Here is a 17,441-nt window from a genome sequence, read left to right on the forward strand (position 1 = left end):
GCGACAAGGTGAATCAAAAATCAGGAAACAAGAGCATAAATAGCCGGGCGATATTGAGGGTATGACGAAGCGCATGAAGGTATATATCTTTGCATTGGGATTGTTAGTAACAGTTCAAGTGCTTGCACAGACAACAGCTCCAGAAGGTGATATGAACGCAGGTTCTATATTGGGTGGTGCACAGCCGGGTGAAGAGCCCAAAGCTGAAGCGCCAGCTGGTGAAATGGGTGCAGAACCCAACCCACTAGCTCCCAGCCCTACAGAAGGCCAGCCTCCAGCACCTAGCCCCTCAGAATCAAGTCCGGAAGGCAAAGAAACACCACCTGGTGGTCTTCCTGGCATGGATGAGAACAAGCCATCTTCCCCCGAGAATCCAAATGGCCCTCCTACCCAGGACCCATTGGCTCCCGGCCAAGATGCGGGTACGAAAGAGCTATTGGACCAAACCGAGCCCAAAGAGAAAGATCAGTCAGGCGAAGAGAAGAAGGAGAAAGAGAAGGATCCATTTGACCTAGAAGGTAAGAAAGACAAGAAGAACGACGAGTCGAAAGACCCTCTAGCTTTAGGTGGTAAGAAGGAAGACAGGGACCCAATGGCTCCTGAAGGCCAGAAAGACGGCCAGAAAGACGGTTTATTGGATGATAAGGAGAAGAAGGGTAATGTTGACCCATTGAACGCGGAAGGTAAGATTGGTGAGAAGAAGGATGAGAAGAAGGATGAGAAGAATGGAGAGAAGAAGGATGAGAAGAATGAAGACCCTCTGGCATTGGGTGGTAAGAAAGAAGACAAAGATGCTAAGAAGGACAAGGATGGTAAAGTTGAGGACAAGTCTAATCTAGGACCAAACGGCGAGCCTATTAAGGACAAGGACGACAAAACCCCCAAAGACCCACTGAGTCCAGAAGGTAAGAAGGACAAAGATGGCAAAGACCTTAAGGACCCATTGAACCCGGATGCAAAGAAGGACAAAGATGGCAAAGACCTTAAGGACGACAAAGCCCCCAAGGACCCATTGAACCCGGATGCGAAGAAGGACAAAGATGGCAAGGACCTTAAGGATGACAAAGCCCCCAAGGACCCATTGAACCCGGATACGAAGAAGGATGGTAAAGGTGAGGACAAATCGGCCAAAAAGGCTGGTGAATCTGATGAGCCTGCTTTAGGACCAAATGGCCAGCCTCTTAAAGGCAAGGATGGCAAGCCATTGAACAAGAGTGATGTTGAACTAGACGCCCAAGGTAACCCAAAACTTGACGAAAAAGGCAATCCAGTGATGAAGAACAAAGACGCTAAGACCGACAAGTCCCAACTCAACAAGGATGGCAAACCTTTACTTGACAAAGACGGTAAACCCCAACTCGACAAAGACGGTAAGCCACTACTTGACAAAGATGGTAAACCCCAACTCGACAAGGACGGCAAACCACTACTTGACAAAGACGGTAAGCCTTTAGTTGACAAGGACGGCAAGCCTCAACTCGACAAAGACGGCAAACCCCAACTCGACAAAGATGGTAAGCCCTTACTTGACAAAGATGGTAAGCCAAAGCTCGACAAGGATGGTAAGCCACTACTTGACAAAGATGGTAAACCCCAACTCGACAAAGATGGCAAACCTTTACTTGACAAGGATGGTAAGCCACTACTTGACAAAGACGGCAAACCACTACTTGACAAAGACGGCAAGCCACTACTTGACAAAGATGGTAAGCCCTTACTTGACAAGGACGGTAAGCCTCAACTCGACAAAGATGGTAAGCCAAAGCTCGACAAGGATGGTAAGCCACTACTCGACAAAGACGGCAACCCACTACTTGACAAGGACGGTAAGCCACTACTTGACAAGGACGGTAAGCCTTTAGTTGACAAGGACGGTAAGCCTCAACTTGACAAGGATGGCAAGCCACTACTTGACAAAGACGGCAAGCCACTACTTGACAAAGACGGCAAGCCAAAGCTCGACAAAGACGGCAAGCCACTACTTGACAAAGATGGTAAGCCCTTACTTGACAAAGATGGTAAGCCTTTAGTTGACAAGGACGGTAAGCCTCTTAAGGACAAGGACGGTAAGCCTTTACTTGACAAAGATGGTAAGCCATTGACCGGTGCTGATGGTAAGTCTCTTAAAAAGGACGATGTTGAACTTGACAAGGATGGAAAGCCAAAGCTCGACTCAAAAGGAAAGCCTATTCGCAAGAACAAGAAGAACAAGAAAGGTGGAATAGAAATCAATAACAATGATGTTGAAAACAATGAAGATCTAAAAGATGTCCAAAACAATGTTAACAACGACGTTGAAATGGTTCCAGGAAACGCCAAGGGCAAATCTCCCAACGCACCAACTACCGATGCTAAGCAAAATCTAACTGCTGATAAAGCCAAAGGTACTCCCGAAGAAGAAAAGGCTAAAGAGAAAGCTAAGCAAGAAGAAGCCGCTAACCCTGGAAGCAAAGCTGCCGCTGATAAGAAGAAAAAGAAGCGCCGATCCGGCCCAAACGTTGAGATTAACAACAATGAAACTATTAACAACGAAGACCTAAAAGATGTTAAGAACAATGTTCACAATGACGTCAATATGGTCCCCGGACCGAACGGCCAGCCAGCCAAATCTGCCCAAAAAAGCGACTCCACGACCGATACTACTAAGGCCCAAGAACAGAAGAAGAAAGTCGAGGTAGGTCAGGAGGACAAGAAAGACCAGACTGACCAACCGCAAGATGTAGATGACGGTGTGAGTGATTATGAGCCAGGAAAAACCGTTATTAACAACAACCGAACTCGGAATAACAAGAAGAGACACAACCAAGTCAACAACATCCACAACCGCATCCAGATGGAAGGCGGAGATAGCCGAGACGTAGCTAATGCTTTGAATGCAGTCAACGATAACAACTCCAAAGACTCATTGCAAAACAACCAGCAAGATGATAATGCGCGCCAAGACAAACTAAATGAACAAAAGAGCCGAGATGACTTTAACGCCAGAGCCGACAAGTCCACTCAATTCGCTTTAAATAGTAAGAACGGCCAGAACTCCAAAGAATCTATTGCTGAAAACGACAATGTGTCAAAAGACCAGTCCAAAGAAGATTCAGACAACGCCAAGCACAACTGCCAAGATGGCTCCTGCGGCTCCAAAAAGAACCAATCCGATGACACAACCTCCAAAGCAGCCTTAGAAAGCCAGTCCAAAGAAGCCAAAGAATCCAAAGAAAGCCGATCTAGGGAAGCCTCAGAAAATCAGTCCAAAGAAGCCTCAAACAACACCAAGCATAACTGCCAAGATGGCACCTGCGACTACAAAAAGAGCCAATCCGATGACACAACCTCTAAAACAGCTATAGAAAACCAGTCCAAAGAAGATTCAGACAGCGCCAAGCACAACTGCCAAGATGGCTCCTGCGGCTACAAACAGAGCCAATCTAACGACAAAACCTCCAAAGAAGCCTTAGAAAGCCGGACCAAAGAAGCCTCGGACAACACCAAGCACAACTGCCAAGATGGTAGCTGCGACTACAAAAAGAGCCAATCTAACGGCACTGCCTCAGAAAGCGAGTCCAGAGAAGCCATGTCCAAAGAAGCCAAAGAAAGCCGGTCCAAGGAAGCCTCAGCCAACACCAAGCACAACTGCCAGGATGGTAGCTGCGCTTACAAGAAGAACCAATCCAACGGCACATCCTCTAAAACAGCCTTAGAAAGTCAGTCCAAGGCCGCCCAAGAAACTCAGAACAATGCACACAAAGTCGACGCCAACTGCCAGAGTTGTGGACAGAAAAGAGGCCAATCTGGCAGCAAACAGCAAGACAGTGGTGTGACCAAAACAACCACTAAAGAGACTAAATCTCTAGAAGAACGCCAAGCCAACCAAAACAGCACCAACCAGTCCATGAGCCAAAGCCAAGGCCAGTCAGCTTCCAATCAAAAAGCATCAGGCCGTAAAACTTGCCAGCGTTGCCGAAAGCCTATCGCAACCAGCGAGGAGATGGCCGCCTTTGCCGCCAAGCAAGGAAGCAACTCCGCCAACAAGTCCAAAACTTCCTTAGAAAAGGAGTCCTCCAAGAAAGAGTCTAAGGCTAACCCCGACCCCCGAGTTAAATAGATCTACCAACCAACTACAACTCTATCTAACCGCAAACAAACCTGTATAGCCACATACACGCCCATCTTCCAAGACCTATGCGCCTAACCAGGCCCAGAAAGGAGGGTCTATAAATAAACACCTGTGGTATGATTGGCCTTAGGCTTAGTACTATTTTACTTCAACACAACCCAACCCACATACCATAATGCTAACCCAATACCACAGCTTAACTTAAGTTAAGTTAACCTAGCACAACTCAACTTAGCACAACTCAACTCAAACCAAATCAAAACTAATCAAATCAACACCTAATCTAACTTAGCACAAACCAAATCAACTCAACTCAACCCAAATCAAATCAAATCAAAACTAACTTAATTCAAATCAAAACTAACTCAACTCAAATCAAATCAAAACTAACTCAGCTCAAATCAAAACTTAACTCAACTCAAACACCCTTTATTTGCTCTGAACTGACGACTTCTTCTGATCCTTTTTGATCATCTGTAGCCGCTTAAGATGCTCTTTGTCTGGCTCGCGGGCCTTTTTAGGGCGGTAAGTACTATACAACTCAGTGCCTCGCTCCATCTTCATGGCAAAGATGATATCTTCTTTTGTAACCTCTGAGGCCTCTCTATTCCGAGCAACTGAACAAGCAGTTGCTATCAGATTATCTATAAATATATCGGCACTACTTAGTAGAATCTTCTTGATCTGACTATCTATCTCGGTATCTACTCCCATCTCTTTAAGTATCTCCTCTATCTCCACTCGTGTGTCTAATGGATCTTGTCCTCCACTATCTGCATACAGCATATCTCGAACTTTGTCCGTTTTCCGAGCAACGTTATAAAGACTAGAAAGAGACCGGCCAAAGCGATTGGCCTCCTCAGCCTTATGGGTGTAAGTGTTATTGAGTTCGCGCAGCTGAGAAGTGATTCTAGCCTTCTCTTCTAACAGCCGAGAGACCATGGCTGGAGGTTTGGTGGTTGAGCTTTGTAGATATCTGTTTATTTCGCCTAACATGTTTTGAAGATGCTGAATGCGCTTATGGAGATTCTGCTGCTCTTCACTGCCCATAAAAAATTGGGTTGTATTGGGTTAAGATTTAGATTGCAGAGTGTTTAGATGGTTTTGGGTGGGGTTTGGATTGAGTTTGACTTGAATTATGCTTGGTTTGTTTGGTTTTGGTGGTTAATATTGGATTATTTAGGTCGAATTAGAATATATTGGGTCAGTATTGGGTTAGTATTTATTGAGATAAGGATTGACAAAGGTGTAGTGTTGTCATATGATCACCATTCGTTTTCAATTCAGTCCATTCAATTGAGTCTACTCAATACTAAGTCAACCCAACTCAACCCACTCCACTTAATACTAACCTAATACTAACACAGTTCCTTTAACAATCATAATCATCTATGTATGTTGCTTGGTCCGATAGTCATAGACTTATCATTCGAATGCTTTACCCATCTTATTTTGTCTATCTTATCTATGTTTTGATTTAATGTGATATTTGATCGTATACAGTCATATCCTGTCTACTAACCTAATACAAACTTAATTAAGGCGTGCTTTTGATTGGCTTAGTACTATCTTGACCAATGATTGCTAGTATCTATTTACTGGCCATTATCTAGTGAATAGATTAAAAACAAATAAAGATTAGATTGCTGATTGTTTATTGTGGTTGAAAACCCTTGAATAGTCTAGATGAGATGTTGTTTGGTCCTATTTAGAGATAGTTGTAGGGAGTAGTGCCGGTCGTGCGCTCAATGAGCTTCATAAGAGATTCGGCCCGTACACGAGTGCTGGGCTTGGGGCTTTCCAGAAGAATGGCAAAGTATGGGGCACTTTGGCCCAGAATTCGGCTCATGAACTCACTGTTCCGGCGGTAAATAGCTGCTAGAGCCTTAAACAGACCGGATTTAGAAGGTGCACTGACTAGTTGTTTGAGCAAGATAAGATTGATCTCTTCGGCTTCAGAAGGAAGGTTTTGGGCTCGGGATGAGAAAAGACAAGCCAGGAGTTTAGTAAGTTGGGCTTGTAAAGATTGAGTTGAGCTAAGCTGCGTCAGAATAATAGTAGTTATATCAGTAGTACGGACCATAGTACCTTGTTCATAAGAGTAGTACTTAGCTAGAATTCTAGTGAGTTTAGGCAGGAGAGTAGTTGGCTGGTGGAGTTCAGATAAAAGTAGAGATTCTAGCTTAGTATAGATAAGATCTAAAGAGCGAACACATTGGCCATTCTGGTCCTGTTTAAGCATACGATCAAGTAGAGTAATGAAAAGATCAGATAAGCCATTTGTCTTTTTCAGAATAGATAGCCAAGTATGACTAGGTGTACTTAGTTGTGGGAACAAGCTAACTAAGGCCGTAGCTGTTGGGGCTAGTTCAAGGTTCTTGAGGTAGTAGGCTAAGACTTGTTGTATATCTGCTTCTTCTAATTCCTGATCGGTCAGGCGGAGTTTTAATGACTCACTAAGAATAGTGATGTCCTGGGGTGTATTAGCTAGATGCGAAATGAAAGGAGGAATATCCAGTAGAGATAATGGTTGCAAAAGTGTTCTTTTTTTGGTCAGTTTGATAAGAGAGATAATTTTGTTAAGATAAGGAGAAAGAATATTAGTCTCACGGCGAATGAGATTAGCAAATAGATGAGAAACAACATTAGCCTCACTATCAGGCAGAGATAGAAGCACATTAACTAAATAGGGAAGTTTAACCTGAACAGTAGATCTGATAGCTACTGATTTCATGTCCTGGAGTAAACCCAGGAAGAGGTGTAAGTGCTGCTCCGGATGGTTAGTCAGCAGAGTACGAATGAGCAAAGCTCTTGATCTACCATTAGGCTGGTGCTTAAGAAGTTCGCCCAGAATGAAATGATCAGTTATACCACTATTAATCACACCTAGTAACAAATCCGTACTATCAGTACAACTATCTAGTGTGCGCGTAATCAGTGTTTTGGAAATACTAAAGTCTTTCTTCTGAATAATGTTCTGCGCTAGTAAGATAAAGGTTTCCGTTTGGGCCAGGATAGGACCTTGCCAAAGCTTAAGCTGCTCTTCTGGAAGCATAGCTCGTCGACACTTAATAAGCGCACTAAGAGCTAGTGGCACTGAAAACTTACTCTTTGGATGTTGAACAATCAGATCTAAAACAGCTGCTAAATGGGGCACCGGTGCATCAACAGTACACTCTTGCCAAAGAAGAAGAGGAATCTTATCTACTAAAGCATTAAACAACTCCGGACAGTTCTCTTCCTTTCTTTTAATCGCTTCATAAACAATACGCTGTTTAGTAGCTAAGGAAAGAGTATCAATCCGGCTAATAACTAAAAGAGAAACAATATCCATCCGAGAATGGTTAAGTAACAGTAATAAATCATCACTTTTGATCGTTCCAGCATACTTTACAAAGACTTGTTTAAGTAAATCAACCTTATGTTCAATCAAGTAATTAGTCATCTTTTTAACCGTTGTTTCCTTAAATGTAATAATAGATAAGATAATCTCTTTGTTAAAATTACTAATTTCCTTATCAAGTAATATTTGGAAGAAGTAAAGTGAAAGAGTTAAGTCCATTTCCTGAGCAGGAATAGCTTCAATAGCTGCTAAAAGATCTTCACCATTCAAAGCGGCTCCTTTCTGCAAGAGAAACTCAAAAACAACCTTAAGCACTTGCTTGCGCTCCCGCTTCAAAGTAATTGGGACTAACTTAAGAATACTAATAACATGCGTAATATCCATATCTAAATCAGCAATCAGTGCTAAAACAAAAAAGAAGTACTGAATAGGCGTCTTCTTAGTCGGCTCAACAAAGAAGTCTAAAGCCTTCTCCCGAGCCACCCCACATTGTTCAGGAGTTAAGTAGTGGCCAATCTTAGTATAAGTAGGAAAGGTATAGATTAAACTCAAGTACTTATCAAATTCAGAGACAATTGTACCCATACACAGTAAGTCCACAATATGAGGAAGACTCTCAGCTGTAATCAATAAAGACATTGCATTCCAGTCAGTGACATTTTGAATCTTATCTTGTAGTAACTTAGGTGAAACCATACTTATTGTTTCTGATAAAGCCCCTTTCATATCTAAATGTGAACAAGCCATATCTAGTAAACGTCTTTCCAAGGCATAATTAGGCATTAAGCCCTGTAATAAAGTCATATACCGCTTAGTTAAGACTTCCGGACTACGATAGTTCAGTAAACGTAAAGCTCCTAACTCAGGAATACTCTTAGTAAGCATATTCCACTTAGGCGACTCAACTAAAACCAGTAAAAGTTCATCACTAGCCGCTACTAATGGTAAAATGTTCATTGTATCTTCTCTAATACTATCTACTAAAATAGTCCTAAATGTATCACGATTAATCCCAGTTAAACCATCAGCCTTAATATCAGCTAGTAATTGCTTAATAAACTCAACCCGATAATGATCTAAAACAACTTGATACTTACCCGTCCTTTTATAGTCCTTATAAAGTACATCAAAAGAAGGAGTAGTAGATTTAATCGGACTTACATTATTACTATCACTCTCTACTTGGTTACTTTCAGACTGATTTTCCTTACTAGTAAATGAACTAATCACTCGTTGGTACTCACTGTGTAATTCGGTACAACTAGCAATCTCAGTTAAAGATCTTTCCATGCTCATGATAATCCCATTACGCATAGCCGATTCAGACTTACTTAGCCACTTTTCTCTTAATCTAATTAGTCCAACTACCCAAAGAGTAAGTGTTTCCTCAGTAAACATTTCTCTTTCGGCTAAACATTTCAAAACCTTCTCCACAAAGACAATCCAACGTAAACTCTCTCCATCACGAGCTAGTCTTTCTAGTACAGCTAAGACACCTAAGGAGAAAGAGACGTTTTTACCCAGAACTTTAGCTAGACTTACTAAGGAGTATCCCTCTTTAACCAACTGCTTAAAGACTTCACTGCCACTTATTCTGGCTTTAGTCCCTTTGGTAATTATCTCGCTTATCAGTTCAGTTTCAGCCAAAGCAAAAACCAGTAAAGATTCAAAATCATGGCGATCAATAGCATACTTACGTAACAGCCATTCAACTAAACAAGATACATACTCGTGCCTGGCATAAGGGGCTAAAACTTGTAAGACTTTGCGTATCTTTTTAGATAAGGCCAGATTATCTCGTTCATTCAATCGGTCCCGACGAAATCCACAACTACTTACGCCTAGTAAATTATCAAGATATTTCTTGTTTTCAGTATATGCCTCTAAATGGGCGGTTTGAAAATGACTAAAAGAACGTTGGACTTCATCATAGAATAATTCATCTGAAGTATTATAATCACTATTTAACGTGAAAGTCTGTTTCTTCTTTTTAAGACCAGTTCTTTCTCGGATTTCTTGGATCTGTTCCCGAAGCGTCATAAAAAATTTGTCTTGATCGGTTGCTTTTGTATTGTGATACGCATTGTTTTGAGTGTTTTGAAGTGTATTTCGGTCTTTATTATGATATTTCCTGGTTAAATTCCGGCGGTTAGAGATTAAAATATGATTATTTTGTCTAGATAGTGGGAATAAAGGGGAGGTTAGTATTGGAATAGCAAATGCAAACATTGGAATTTTAATGTAATTTGAAATTGAGTTGGTGTTTAGTTGTGTTGAGTTGGGTTTAGATTGTATTGATATTGTATTTAGATTGGGTTGGGTTGAGTTAGTGTTATGTTGATATTGTATTGGTGTTGTGTTCTGTTTAGATTGGGTTTAGGTTGAGTTAGTGTTATGTTGATATTGTATTGAGTTGTATTATAATTCAGATTTGGTACTGGATTGGGTTGTATTGTGTTAGATTGGATTGGACTGAGTTAGTATTGGCTTATCTAAAGCAGTAAGGAATAAATATCTACATTACCTGTACTTACTCATTTAAAGTAGAGATATATCAAATGACACAATACTAACTACTAACTCAACTTAACTCAACTCAACTGAATACTAACTCGACCTAATTTATTCACTGGAGATCATCTTTTGGATGGTATGTGAGATCTCTTCGGCCTGGATAGCCACTGTGTCCTTCGGCTGGGCCGGAGTGTTATACACCATCATTTTCTGGTGGTTGATCTTGCAAAGAAGATCTCCTCTTAAGATCATACTTTCAATATCTCGATGAATATACTCAGTACTCACCCCAAAGATCAAAGACATCTGCTCCAATGAAATCGCCTTATAACTCATAAAAAGCTGAGCATACGCCTGTACCTTCACCAAATAAACAAAGTAGTCCACTCGATCTTGCAAGTGCATATCTTCATAAAGCGACTTAGAAAAGACTGCCAGCCAAGAGAACAAGTTAGCATAACTACATTCATAAAATGCATGCACCATCTCTCTAGCACCAGGTAATTCCTTAATCACTTCACAAATCTCACTCGAATCAATCAAATTCTTCTCTATCTCCAATCTAGATAGAGAAATCATCCCACAAAAAATAGTGTAACGCACTAACTCCAAGTAAGTCAATAACTCTTCCCCTTCAAAAGTAGATAAAGATTCTGAAAACTGTCTTGATGCTTCTCGATACTCCCGAGATAGTAAATGCACCAGTCCCTTATACACCTTAAACTTATTCCTTCTCCCCCAATCTATCCCCAACTCAATCAATCCTTCTATCTTCTTGATCAGTAAAGAAATCTCACTATTCCGCTCTAAAAGAATCAACATTCTTATCTCAGCCGTATACACGTCAAACTTCAAAGCCAATGACGTATTTTTCTCAAACAACCATCTAGTCACCCGAACGAACTGTTCATACTCCACCTCCTTAGCCGCCTTTTCCGCCCAGGCCATCAACTCTTCTTCTGGTGCATCCCCTAACTCCGATTCCATCTCCATCGGCATCTCTCCAGTCAAGTACCCCCGTCTAATATATTCCCGCAATAATCCCTGCATATTCCGATCGCGCAAATAAGTCTCCAAAGTATCAACTGTATCTTTGCCCTGGACAACTCGATATTGCACGCGTTTGACTTCTAATGTTGGTTCTCGAAAGCTAAAGTCCATTACAAAGTAAATTAAATCCGAGATATTTATTGAGTTAGTTTGGTTTGGATTGAGTTGGATTGAGTTGAGTTAGTTTGGTATTTGTTTGGGTTGGGTTAGGATTGTGTTGGTTTAGGATTGTGTTAGGTGGAGTTGGTTTAGGATTGGGTCGGATTGGTATTGATTTAGTCGAGATTAAGATTGAGTATTAGATTGGATTGAGATTGAGTTTAGATTGAGATTAAGATTGGATTGAGTTTAGATTAAGATGAGTAGGATTAAAGTTTAATTCAAAACTAAACCCAATCTAAACTCAATTCAAAACTAAGCCCAACTCAATCTAATCTAATTCAAAACCAAAACTAACTCAATCTAATACTAACCTAATCTGGACGTATTAGAACATAGAAAAGGCAGATATACCCCGCATACCCATTTTCAGCTTAAGTGCAAAGTAAGTATAACTAAACAAGAAGAAACCAATTAACTCAACAACTGAAATAAACATCCTTATAAAGTAATTCCAGCTTTTGGAAGAGATAGTCAGTAAGATTGAATTAGCTAGTAAAACAGTTGTATAAACAACCATCTCTTTAGAGAAAGCATTCTTACAGACTGTTTTAAACCCACTAAAGAAGCCTAAGGCTATCAAACTAAAGAAACCACATAAAGCATAGTAAAAAACAACACTCTCAGGAGATCCAAGGAAGCTTAGAGTACTCATTAAAGCCTTAGTAAAGCAGAAGAAAGAGAGAACTAAACAAACTAAGATACATCCGGCTCTTTGCCGCCATGAAAGTCCTAAAGTTTCTAATACACTACTTTTCTCAGCAAAGAAATCAGTGTAAGTAAAAGGCAATTCGTTCTTCTTCTTGAAGTCTTTGCCTAGTTTAAGCGTATCTAAAGCTCCTTGTACTGCTTTGTCGAAATTCATACTCCAAAATTTGCATCGTGTTTTATATGCAAACAAACCAATAGAATGGAATAGAATGGGCTGGGTTAGTCTGGGATGGAGTTGGATTGGATTGGAGTTATGGTTGTGATTATGATAGGCAGTATTATTCTTATCATTAATATTTAAAAATTCTTTCCTTTTTAGGATATTATTTATCATTGTCTTATGTTAGTATTAGGTTAGTAATGTATTGGGTTGGTATTGGGTTGGTAAAGTAGTAGTAATGTAGTAGTAGTATTGGCTTAGGTTATGGTAAGTTTGGTCTTTTGGAGTGGTTGGTGCTTCCGTACATATTGCACTTTTAAGACTGATAGTTGGTTTGTTCATTCTAAACACCAATAATATGCTGTTTAAGAGATACAATAGTATGTAGTTTAAGAGATATAATAATATACTATCCCAGTACTAATCCAATCAGTGATAATTCTTGATATGGCATACTAACCCATTTATTGAGTGTAGATGATGATATGACGTCATACTTAAATTTTAACAATCCGACTAGTATTGGGTTAGATTGGGTTGGTATTTGATATGATTCGAATTCCCGACTAACCCAATCACAACACAATACTAACACAATCTTAACACAATACTAATGCGATCAACCAAGGAGAATAAGTGGTTGTGGGGTGACACTACATAAACGAATACTAGCCCAAATCAGATCACAATCTGTGCTGGTTTTGACTTAGCAGCTTAAAAGAACAAGAATTAAGTTGGTATTCTGTTAGTTTAAGTTAGTAGATGCAATCTGTTAGTAGCTTAGTAGCAGTAAAATAAATCAATAGCTGAAGTTGTTACAAAGACACAATTTGAGTAACTCAGTACTAACTCATTGCTACCTCAACTCAAGTTTAGTAGTTCAACCTCCCATCTTATCTAATCTAATACTATCTTAACTCAACTCAATCCAACTCAATCTAATACCAACTCAACTCAATTTAACACCAACCCAATTCTATCTAATCCCAACTCAATCTAATCTAATAATACCCTAACCCAACTCAATCTAATCTAATACCAACTCAACACTAACTTAACATAACGTAATACTAACTCAATTTATTGCCGTTGAACAAGATATCCAACAACGAGTGCAGCTATAATGGCAATGGCACTAATAACTGTTTGTAAGCCGAGTGGAACTCCAAACCGACCGATTATATGCAATAAAACAATGTTTCCCATAAAGCAAAGAGAAAGTACTAAAACATGAATTGGTTGTAAAGTCAGATAAGAAGGTGGAGTTGTTAAAAAGGACTTGATAGCCGTATTTCGAGTACCAGCCAGAGTTTTCTTTTTGATAGCGTGTTCCTTCTTCATTGTAATATATAAAATATAAAATGTATATTTAGACTGAGATTAGCTTGTTTTTGAACTGATAGTTAGATAAGAATGGAAGATAAGTAGTAAATTAGTGTTTATATGGTCTGTACTGGTTGTTTTGTGAGTGTTTAGGTCGGATTTTGCCTTGAGTTTTGGTTGAGTTTGGATTGAGAATTTGGATTGGAAATAAGATGGGAGTGTAAATAGAAAAGTAGCTTATTTAGTGCATCTTTCCAGATGGCGAGTGAATACGACACTGTTAACTTGGGTATTGCATATTTGGCAAAGGATTTTGACCATGCCTTGCTTGCGCTTTTTGATCTTGCCATTATTGGGAAGTGGTTTGGAAAGATGGGCGATAAGAAGTTGGTGGGCAACTAGGTTAAGGAGAACGGCGAGATGCATAAAAATATTTATGGATCGGGGTATAAGAGTGGTGGGAAAGATTGATACGGAGGTTAGAAGATGGGTTGAAGAAGTTGTTAATCGAAATGATAAGAATGGTGGTCGAAAAGAGCGACTTGTGGCGGTTGGAAAAGCGATCTCGGGACTGGGGAAGATAGTACGGGTAGAGGAACCTGGCTGGTGGGGAAGAATAGTAGGTCGACCTACTGAAGTAGTTCTACAGGGAACTAAGTACCGTATGAATGGTGGAGTGGGAATGGATAAGACTGGGAAGAAACAAGTAACTGCTAAGGTTGAAGTGCCTAATTGGTGGAGTAGTATTCTGGGTATCAATACTGTATCTGTATCTGGTAGTCGGAATGGTGTGAAAGGATCGTTGGGACTAGGTATAATGAATAAGAATTGGATAGTTGGTGAAGAGGCAGTTTATCATTGGTGGCGCGGTGAGATGGAAGTAAGTAGTGGACTGGGACGGGTTTTGGGACTATGGTGTCGGCCGGGTTTTGAGAACGGGCAAAGACTAGTTGGTGGTGTAGAAGTTCTGCGCCGGGAGAATCGGGTCGAGTCCTGGGCTAAGATGGAGTGGCGAGAAGTATTAGCTGGGACTAAGCGGTTGCTACGTTTGGATTTAGGACGAGAAAGTACTTGGCCTGGCGGCAAGTGGTGGGTAGATGGTCGGTCGTACTTACGCGGTCTGGGCTATGGCCAAGCCCAGTTAGGCCTGGGAAGGTTTAGTAGTAGTTGGCTGAATTGGTGGTCAGTGGGTGGAGGAGGTGGAGGTGATCTAGTTGGGAAAGTCTTTATGGACAGTCGGATTAAGGTGGAAGGTAAAGCCGGAGTTAATTCTTTATGTCGGCCGGTTGGTGAAGCAAGTGCATCTTTATCATTGTACGTGGTGTTAGGCCAGATAGGTGTGTTTGTGGGTGGACTAGTGAGTGGGAAGAAGTTAGAAGGTGATCAAACAGTGGTTGATAAGACTCCTATGTTTGGAGTGAGTTATACTGGGACTGGAAATTGGCTTGATTCTATTGACTGTCTTTGGTCAATAAGTGAGATACAACGAACGAAAGGTTTATTCAATAAGCTGGGCAGTATGTCCATTACTCTGGGTAAAGAATACTAGGTTTTGGACTAGGCTAAGTAGAACTATTTACCGGATAAATAAATAGATAGATAGTAATAGATGTGGAAAGTTCAAACTGTCATTGCGTCAAATTCTTCAGGGTAATATTGGGTTGGTTGTTGTGTGGGTAGTTAATAAACTTACTAGTAATAACATGCTGTTTATTGAGAAGAAGCCGTGTTGTAGAATACTAACATAAACTTAACAGACTCTTGTTTATTCTCCTTAATTCAGTCTAACAAGAATCATTCATGTTCATTTATGGCATTGGCAACAAAGCAAGGGCCCCAAGTAATTAATCCATTTTCTTATCTACTCTTTTGAGAGATCAGTTTTCATTTAGATAAATTTACTTTGGTTTTGAAAGATATGTCTTATCTTGAAATAAATAGAGGTGTGAATAGAAATAGGATTTATCGCGGTCGGACGATTAGATATAGAATCGTGATTGTATTGTGTTCTTTAGTGTTAGTGTTAGGTAGTGTTAGAGGGTCGTGTGGTAATGGTATGTGTGATAGTAAAGTAGGCGGTGATAGTGCCGTTGTTGGACAGGAAATAACAGCTCTGGAGGGTTGGGAAGCATCATCTAAGGTGGCTAAAGATCTAACTGCAATTGGATTTTGGGTTCATCCTATGAAGTGTCTCGTCTATGTTAAGAAGCACATGACTGAAGAAGTAACGGCGGTGGCCTCGGACTCGACTGTAGCTTTAAGTCCAACCAACTCCACCGAAAACATTGATATGTATATGGTGTTGTGGCCAGAGCCAGAGTTGAAATTCACAATGCCCAAAATTAATGAAGTAGGCAGATTACAGAATGTTTTGACTACATTGAAGGATATTGTTGTTATCAAAGCCGAAAAGGCAGTGTTTATCTATAACGTAGAGCATGTCAAGAGGTCAACCCACAGATCCAAAGCTATATCTCGAGTTATCAACGCGCTAGAGTGTAAGGAGCTGGAACTTAGAATAGAAGAGTATGACATAGAGAGATATTCGCAATGGGTTAGTATAGTAGATTGTGGTTTGACCCAATTACAGGAAACAATCGATTGTGCTGCTTCGAATCCAAATCGCAATCTCACAGTTAATGTCTGTTGTTTGAACCCCTCTATGGTAGATCTTATTGGGTTAAAGTTGTCCCAGCGGATGCTAGTTGCCAAACTCACTCTGATAGTAACAGTAATTCAAGATCGAAAACGTCTTCTAACCTATTGCGCAGGCTCGACCGCAGAGAGCTATGAAAATGATGTTGAGGACAGCACCCATATTGATTTCACAGCTCTCCACAATCAAGAAATCCAATGCCAAAAGATTGTTCTTATTAATGAATCGAAAGACTTAACATTAACTGGTCTCGAGAATGCTACTCAAGACATTCATTCCGAAATAACTCTAGAACTGCGTTGGGAGACTCTTCTCTGTCTTATTGAACGCAATAATCCTGTCATCAATGTTCATACTATTATAGTTATTGGTCCTAAGTATGCTAAGAACCTATTCCCGTTAGAGCATTTTCACCAGGGACTATATTCTACTCCCCACGTCTTTGCTACTAAAATAACCTCCAAAGTCTATACCGAGGAATGTTGGTGTCTCAAGGACATGTATAACCAATACTACACCCCCGAAGCCTATGCCAAATATGGTATATCTGTTGGCGAAAGCACAATTGAGTATAAGAACAGACAAGATGGCTTGTTAGATACGTTAAAGATCCTTGAAAAGTATCTACGTGTGAATTGTAAGAAGTCGATAGAACATGTCCAGAGTTGTGGGATCAAATGTCCTGCTGAAGATCGCAGCAATAACAAATTGGAACTTCAAGAACCAGTTGATATAAACCTTGAAAACATAAATAGTTATATATCGTGGCCTAAATCTGGCTATTATGAGATGGTGATCCAGCCAAATATTGTTTTATGTCAGAATATACACTTTGCAGACATCAACATTAACGGCAGTAACAAATATCACGATGGCAAGATCTGTCGATCCATTTTAAAGCTATTCATCAATACTACCGCCCACACATTTAGAATCACGAATGTTCACGATCATGCAACCACCTACTATGGCATATCTAGGATAGAAGAAAAGTGTAAACCCTCTGAAGTCTTCCAACGCCATCTTAAACTTAAGGCCTTGATACTAGACGATGTTTGTAATGGCCTTTTTTACTGGATACTAAACAAATACAGATTTGCCGATTCTATGGAATTGCATATCCTGAACCAAAGCTACAATAATCTTGATGTTGCCCGAATTCTCTCCTACCCTAAATACCAGAAGATCTCTAAACTTGTGCTCAAGGACTTTGTTGAATTAGATGAGGTGAAGTTATACAAGGAATATAAGAAAGAAGATAAACTCACTGAACTCCCACTATTCAATTACATCGAAACAATGAAAGCCGAAAACAAAACCACCACGGATCTTAGTCTTAACAAACTGGTGTTGCAACTGGAAGGTCTTGATTGCAATAAGTATACTGAAATCTTAGCTGAGTTTAATGATATTG

The 17,441-nt window shown here is 40.2% G+C and overlaps 8 protein-coding genes across 8 annotated transcripts; 3 read left to right on the plus strand and 5 right to left on the minus strand.

The window, feature by feature from the left end:
* Window positions 1–61: 61 nt before the first annotated feature.
* Window positions 62–4,099, plus strand: NEHOM01_1153 (uncharacterized protein; the record flags this gene model as incomplete). Its single annotated transcript, XM_051490031.1, has 1 exon — window positions 62–4,099. One exon carries the CDS (start codon window positions 62–64, stop codon window positions 4,097–4,099), a length of 4,038 nt encoding a protein of 1,345 aa, XP_051345991.1.
* A 441-nt stretch (window positions 4,100–4,540) lies between these two features.
* Window positions 4,541–5,161, minus strand: NEHOM01_1154 (transcription initiation factor TFIID subunit 12; the record flags this gene model as incomplete). The annotated part of the gene is made up of 1 exon (XM_051490032.1): window positions 4,541–5,161. One exon carries the CDS (start codon window positions 5,159–5,161, stop codon window positions 4,541–4,543), a length of 621 nt encoding a protein of 206 aa, XP_051345992.1.
* A 658-nt stretch (window positions 5,162–5,819) lies between these two features.
* NEHOM01_1155 (uncharacterized protein) lies at window positions 5,820–9,683 on the minus strand (the record flags this gene model as incomplete). The annotated part of the gene is made up of 1 exon (XM_051490033.1): window positions 5,820–9,683. The coding sequence occupies one exon, from the start codon at window positions 9,681–9,683 to the stop codon at window positions 5,820–5,822; it is 3,864 nt and encodes a 1,287-aa protein (XP_051345993.1).
* Window positions 9,684–10,076: 393 nt separating this feature from the next.
* On the minus strand, window positions 10,077–11,129 carry NEHOM01_1156 (26S proteasome regulatory subunit N7; the record flags this gene model as incomplete). Its single annotated transcript, XM_051490034.1, has 1 exon — window positions 10,077–11,129. One exon carries the CDS (start codon window positions 11,127–11,129, stop codon window positions 10,077–10,079), a length of 1,053 nt encoding a protein of 350 aa, XP_051345994.1.
* Window positions 11,130–11,505: 376 nt separating this feature from the next.
* On the minus strand, window positions 11,506–12,042 carry NEHOM01_1157 (uncharacterized protein; the record flags this gene model as incomplete). Its single annotated transcript, XM_051490035.1, has 1 exon — window positions 11,506–12,042. One exon carries the CDS (start codon window positions 12,040–12,042, stop codon window positions 11,506–11,508), a length of 537 nt encoding a protein of 178 aa, XP_051345995.1.
* A 1,086-nt stretch (window positions 12,043–13,128) lies between these two features.
* NEHOM01_1107 (protein transport protein SEC61 subunit beta) lies at window positions 13,129–13,389 on the minus strand (the record flags this gene model as incomplete). Its single annotated transcript, XM_051489985.1, has 1 exon — window positions 13,129–13,389. One exon carries the CDS (start codon window positions 13,387–13,389, stop codon window positions 13,129–13,131), a length of 261 nt encoding a protein of 86 aa, XP_051345945.1.
* Window positions 13,390–13,807: 418 nt separating this feature from the next.
* Window positions 13,808–14,920, plus strand: NEHOM01_1158 (uncharacterized protein; the record flags this gene model as incomplete). The annotated part of the gene is made up of 1 exon (XM_051490036.1): window positions 13,808–14,920. One exon carries the CDS (start codon window positions 13,808–13,810, stop codon window positions 14,918–14,920), a length of 1,113 nt encoding a protein of 370 aa, XP_051345996.1.
* Window positions 14,921–15,289: 369 nt separating this feature from the next.
* On the plus strand, window positions 15,290–17,441 carry NEHOM01_1159 (uncharacterized protein; the record flags this gene model as incomplete). The annotated part of the gene is made up of 1 exon (XM_051490037.1): window positions 15,290–17,441. A coding segment is annotated over one exon (2,152 nt), but the record flags the coding sequence as incomplete, so codon positions are not given.

Source organism: Nematocida homosporus (assembly GCF_024244095.1).
Source record: "Nematocida homosporus strain JUm1504 chromosome Unknown 4564, whole genome shotgun sequence".
In the NCBI taxonomy this organism is placed as follows: domain Eukaryota; kingdom Fungi; phylum Microsporidia; genus Nematocida; species Nematocida homosporus.